The 5,535-nt window shown below is 28.7% G+C and overlaps 1 protein-coding gene across 1 annotated transcript; it reads right to left on the bottom strand.

Annotated features, from left to right (window-relative positions):
* Nucleotides 1-470: 470 nt before the first annotated feature.
* Nucleotides 471-3,919, bottom strand: LOC131172953 (uncharacterized). Its single transcript, XM_058134588.1, has 6 exons — nt 2,918-3,919; nt 1,989-2,608; nt 1,621-1,887; nt 1,359-1,446; nt 900-1,193; nt 471-743 (listed from the first exon to the last, which is right to left on the bottom strand). The coding sequence occupies exons 1-6, from the start codon at nt 3,917-3,919 to the stop codon at nt 471-473; spliced, it is 2,544 nt and encodes an 847-aa protein (XP_057990571.1).
* Between the last annotated feature and the right edge of the window lie 1,616 nt (nt 3,920-5,535).

Here is a 5,535-nt window from a genome sequence, read left to right as displayed (position 1 = left end):
TATTTGGTGAAGGAAAAAACTAATCACTATATTTTATTATATAAGATTTTGACACAAAAGATTTTGTTACTATATGTAATATTTACTGTTATAAAAATATTTGTCACAATAAATAATTAATTGAAAATAATAGTTACAAAAAAATGTTTATCAATTTATGTATTATATATTGTGACAATATTTTTAAAATAAAACAGGAAAATATGGTGATAACATAATTTTGTCAAATATATTTAAATATTTACCGCTAAAAACTTTTGTCGCAACAAATAAATTATCAGTAATAATAGTAAAATAGGTTTTTCAATAATGGTTATTTTCCATTCAATTTATCAATAATATTTGAAGTTAAAATATTATTATGAAAAATTAAATATAATAGAATAAATTGTAGTTCACAATAAAATAAGTGATTTACAATATGTTTTGAGTATAAAAAAAAATAAAAAAGAAATATGCAGTAACAAATATTAAAAATCATCATCATCTTCCTCATCATAATTGTCTTTATTGTTGTCATCTTTTTCCTTGTCATCAGCATCACTAACACAATAATCAATAATCGTATCATCTTCTTCATCAGTAGAATCATCACTAATTGTATCTTCACTTGATTTTCGGCTATTCCTTGAGAGTATAGTGGTAGCATCAATTTCTTCTAAAATTTCATCATCATGATGCAATGATTCTATATCTTGATTATTAATTTGTTCAATCACATTTCCATCATTTATCTCATATTGCTAATAGGGCTCGTCATTAAAGTCAAATCTTTCATTATCTATTCCTTCATTTTCTAGAACATCATATACATTTCTAGGATAAGATTTCTACACAATTTTCCAACCACTGCCATTTTTTATATCATTTATATAAAATGCTTGCGATGCTTGATTTGCCAACACAAAAGGGTCATCTACATACCATTTTCGATTCACATTAACACTCATTAATTGGCCATATGTTCTTGATCCATTCTTTTTATCGTCGATATTCCACCAGTTACATTTAAACACATAAACACAATTCCCATGACAATACTCAAGCTCAATGATATCAGTTAACTCACCATAAAAATCAATTTCTTCTGAATTATGTTCTCCTTTCACCACAATACCACTATTTTGAGTATGACGATACTTGTCACGTTCAATATTGTGAAATCTAATTCCATTCACAATTATACCACTATACTTTGCAACATGCATATCAGGCCCTAAAACCCAACACATATAAATGATTTGTTGATTCAAGTGAGCCTCTTAGATTCTTTTGTACCACCTAAAAAATAATATTCATAAAAAATCTAGTAAGTATCTTGTTTGATAATATATATTTAATCAATAAAAAAAACTTACATATTGCTTAAACCAAGATGGAAATTCATCCTGATGTCTATGTTGCACATTAGCAATACTTTGTCTTTGAAGTTCTTCCTTGTGCAAACTATACATGTGGAACAACATATTAGTTTTATATATATATATATATATATATATATATATATATATATATATATAATGACTTGTAATTACAATTGAATTAAACACAAAACTTTTAAATGATATCATAACTTACTTTAAATAAGATTCTATCATCTCGCAATTATTAAGTATGTACCATTGAATTTTCTTGAAATCAGACAAGGATAGCATATCATATACAGTAGCTCCTAAAGTTCTTGCCTTTTGTGCAAAAATTAAAAACCCATTGGGTATCGACATTTGAGGCCTATCAAAATTCCTTTCCACTCGATTGTGCCTAGTTTCAACACCATGAAAGTACATGGAACAAAAGTTAAGGCACTCTTTATTGATATATGCCTCAGCAATGGAACCTTCTGGGCGAGCTTTGTTGTGCACCGTTTGTTTCAAAGAACATAAGAACCTAAAATTATTTATTTAATAGAGAGAATTGATATAAGTAACTATATAACAATGCTCATAATTGAATAAAATAATAAAATAAAGCATAAAATTTGAAGTTACCTTTCAACAAAATACATCCATCGATATTGAACTGGCCCACCAAGTTCTATTTCACGTGGTAAGTGAATTGATAAATGTGTCATAATCACAAAAAATGATGGTGGATATATGGTTTCAAGTTTACACAATATTAAAGCTATATCATTTTGTAACTTATGTAAAGTATCTCTTTCCATTGTCTTCGAGCATAAGTCTTTGAAGAAAAAACTCAACTCAGACAACACAATATAAAGATCCTTTCTCAAAAAACCATGAGCTATAGCTGGAAGTAATCGTTGTAAAAATACATGATAGTCATGGCTTTTCATTCCTGATAATCTACAATCATCAACATTTACGCATCGAGACAAGTTAGAGGCGTAACCATCAGGTAACTTAATTAATTTTAACCATTCACAAAACTTCTTCCTTTCTGATAATGGTAAAGTGTAACATGCTAATGGCATTAAAATCCTATCACCATCTCTTTGCAAGTGCAATTCTTTTCTTATACCCATTTCTTCCAAATCCAAACGAGTCTTGACATTGTCTTTTGTCTTCCCATCTATTGCCAACAACATCCCTATAATGGTTTCACTTATATTTTTCTCAATGTGCATCACATCCAAATTGTGGCGTAACTTCAATGTTTTCCAATAAGGAAGTTCAAAAAATATACTCCTTTTAGTCCAATTCAGCTCTTGTTCTGTACGCTTATGCTTCCTTTTATTACATGGCTTTCCAAATTTCACATCTTATGGAATATAAGATGTTTGGATAAGTATGTCGTCTCCTAATAATTCTTTGGGTTTTTCTTGATACTCTATCTTACCATTAAACTTTTTACTTTTCCTCCATGGATGTTGTTTATCCAAATATCTACGATGACCCATATAACATTACTTCTACCCATTCTTTAAAGTTAGTGAATATGTCCATTTGTTGCAAACTGGACATGCTAATTTTCCCTTTGTACTCCACCCAGATAACATTCCATAAGCAGGAAAATCATTTATAGTCCATAACAATGCAGCATGTAATTGAAAATTTTCATTACTATATGAATCAAATGTCTCCACACCATTTTCCCATAATTCTTTTAGTTCATCTATTAATGGTCGTAAATAAACATCAATATCATTACCAGGAGAATCCTTACCTAGTATAAGCATGGATAAAAATAAAAATGGCTCCTTCATACATTTCCAAGGTGGCAAATTGTAAGGAAGTAGAATGACCGGCCACATACTATAACTGGTGCTCATATTGCCAAATGGGTTAAATCCATCACTTGCAAGCCCAAGTCGCACATTGCGAGGATCTCGACCAAACCAATCATTTTCCTTATCAAACTCTTTCCATGCCTCAGCATTAGCTGGATGCCTAATAACATCATTATTTACCCGCTTTTCTTTATGCCACCTCATATCCTTAGCAATTTCCTTCGACATAAATAATCTTTGAAGTCTAGGTTTCAAAGGAAAATATCTAACTACCTTTTGAGCAATCTTCTTACATTTACCCAAACCATACTTCCATCGAGGGGCTCTGCACATCGGATTAAGGCATGTATCTAAATGCTCATACTCCTTCCAATATAGTATGCAATCATTCACACATGCATCTATTGTGATATAACCAAGGCCAAGATCATGCATCAATTTTTTCACCTCATAATAAGATTTGGGAAGTGTTTCACCTTCTGGGAGAGCATCCTTGAATAACTCTAAGTTCATACTGAAGGACTTATTGCTAGAATTAGTAATTGTTTTGTTATAAATCATCTTGATAAGAAATGATAATTTGGAATACTTCTTACAACATGGGTATAGTTCACATTGAGCATCATTCAACAATCTAGCAAATTTCTCTACTTCCTTTTCAGATGAGGTTGTTTCATGATTGCTCGAGGGTCGTTCAGCACTAAATTCTGTGAAATTAGAATTGCGCATGTCTTTTAACATTTCAAAAGTATTGTCATGTCAATCTTCAACTTGATCACTAAGATTATCATCATCATGTGAATCACCCAAATGAATACCAACATCTGATTCAAAAGACTCACCATGATGTGTCCATTGAGTATAATCCTCAACAAACCCATGAAGAAACAAGTCTTGTTTCACCTCTGCCACTTTTTTCAAGTAACAATTGTTACAATTTTTGCAAGGACATCGAATCCTACCACTGGAGTCAACATGTTGTTTTGCAACATCTAAGAAACTACGCACCCCTTGAATATATTCTGAACTAAATTTATTCTTATTTAGCATCCAACTTCTATCCATTATGTTAACCGGTAATAAATAAATAAAGTAAAAAGCATAAGTTTGGGATTTAAACCTACATTTGGCAAGGGAAAGGAGAGAAGTTTCAAACTTAAAAGGCTAAGTTTCTAATATCATATTGGGCAATTTAATATAATTTTTTCTTGAAAATCATTTTCAAAGAATTATTATAATTATTTATATATTTATTAAAAATATTACTATAAATAGAATTTTTTTTTTTACAAAATTTACCCATAAAAAAGAATTAAAATCACCAATTTAGCTCATTGGTGTGATATCATTCAAATTAAAAAATTAATAAGGAATATATATATATATATATATATATATATATATATATATATATATATATATAATTCAAATTTCAAAATATTCAAGGCAACTTAATCAACTTATAAGAAAATTTTTTAAGTATTTATAATATAACATAATTAAGAAAATTTGACTCAATGAACTAAGGAAAAATATATTTCTTTTTTTATTTAATTGGCTCCAATTATGAAATAATCTTTATGATATAATTAATTTTCGACTATAATTAAAGAAAACTTACATAATTATCACGTTGAAGATTTTGATTAAATCTCCACAAAAGAGTTAACTTATTCAAATAAAATCAACAACAATTGCACTAACAGATTTTACGGTATCAATTTTCTTGCCAAATGGTAGTAATTAGCCTATGATCTCTTTATTTTATTTGATAGATGACCATATTTACAAGGACTCCATTTGCACTAGTTACACTGTGTCTTCTATTTATTATGTATATTTGTGGAGCAAAAATTTAAAAAAAAATAATACAAAAGACGAGAGTATAAATTTTATGGACGAAGGGCTAAAGAATGTAACTAATTAATTTAAAAAATTACTAAAAAGAAGTTGGGGTTTTAGTTATTTGTACCTTAATTGGCAATTATAACTTGTGAAAATTGAGATGGGCAAGAACCAACCGAACTAAATCCAATGATCAAACCTAATTATAACATAAATTTGAACTTTAATTACAATCCAATCAATACAATTAAAAAGTTACCAAGATTAATCTTATAGTGAAATTAAGAGGATATATACACACAAATATACAGCTCAAATATAATTCAATAAAGTTACTCATCAAAAAAAATTTATATCAATAACAAAATCTGATTAAAAATTCAATTGTACAGTGTACTTCAATTTAGTTCATGCACCATAAACACTAGAATACAAGAATTAGAGTGTTAGATTACAAAAACAATGAAAATAGGTAAAGAAATTATGATAGCCATAAATAA

This window comes from Hevea brasiliensis, chromosome 14 (genome assembly GCF_030052815.1).
Source record: "Hevea brasiliensis isolate MT/VB/25A 57/8 chromosome 14, ASM3005281v1, whole genome shotgun sequence".
Classification (NCBI taxonomy): Eukaryota; Viridiplantae; Streptophyta; class Magnoliopsida; order Malpighiales; family Euphorbiaceae; genus Hevea; species Hevea brasiliensis.
This window is presented reverse-complemented; position numbering and strand designations above follow the sequence as displayed.

Bases quoted from the DNA above. Each gene is read 5' to 3' on its own strand.
- LOC131172953 (XM_058134588.1), bottom strand. From the start codon at position 3,919: ATGCGCAATTCTAATTTCACAGAATTTAGTGCTGAACGACCCTCGAGC. The intron at 1,888-1,988 runs GTAACTTCAAAT...AAATAATTTTAG, and splicing joins TGGATGTATTTTGTTGAAAG to GTTCTTATGTTCTTTGAAAC. The intron at 1,447-1,620 runs GTACATACTTAA...CCACATGTATAG, and splicing joins GATTTCAAGAAAATTCAATG to TTTGCACAAGGAAGAACTTC.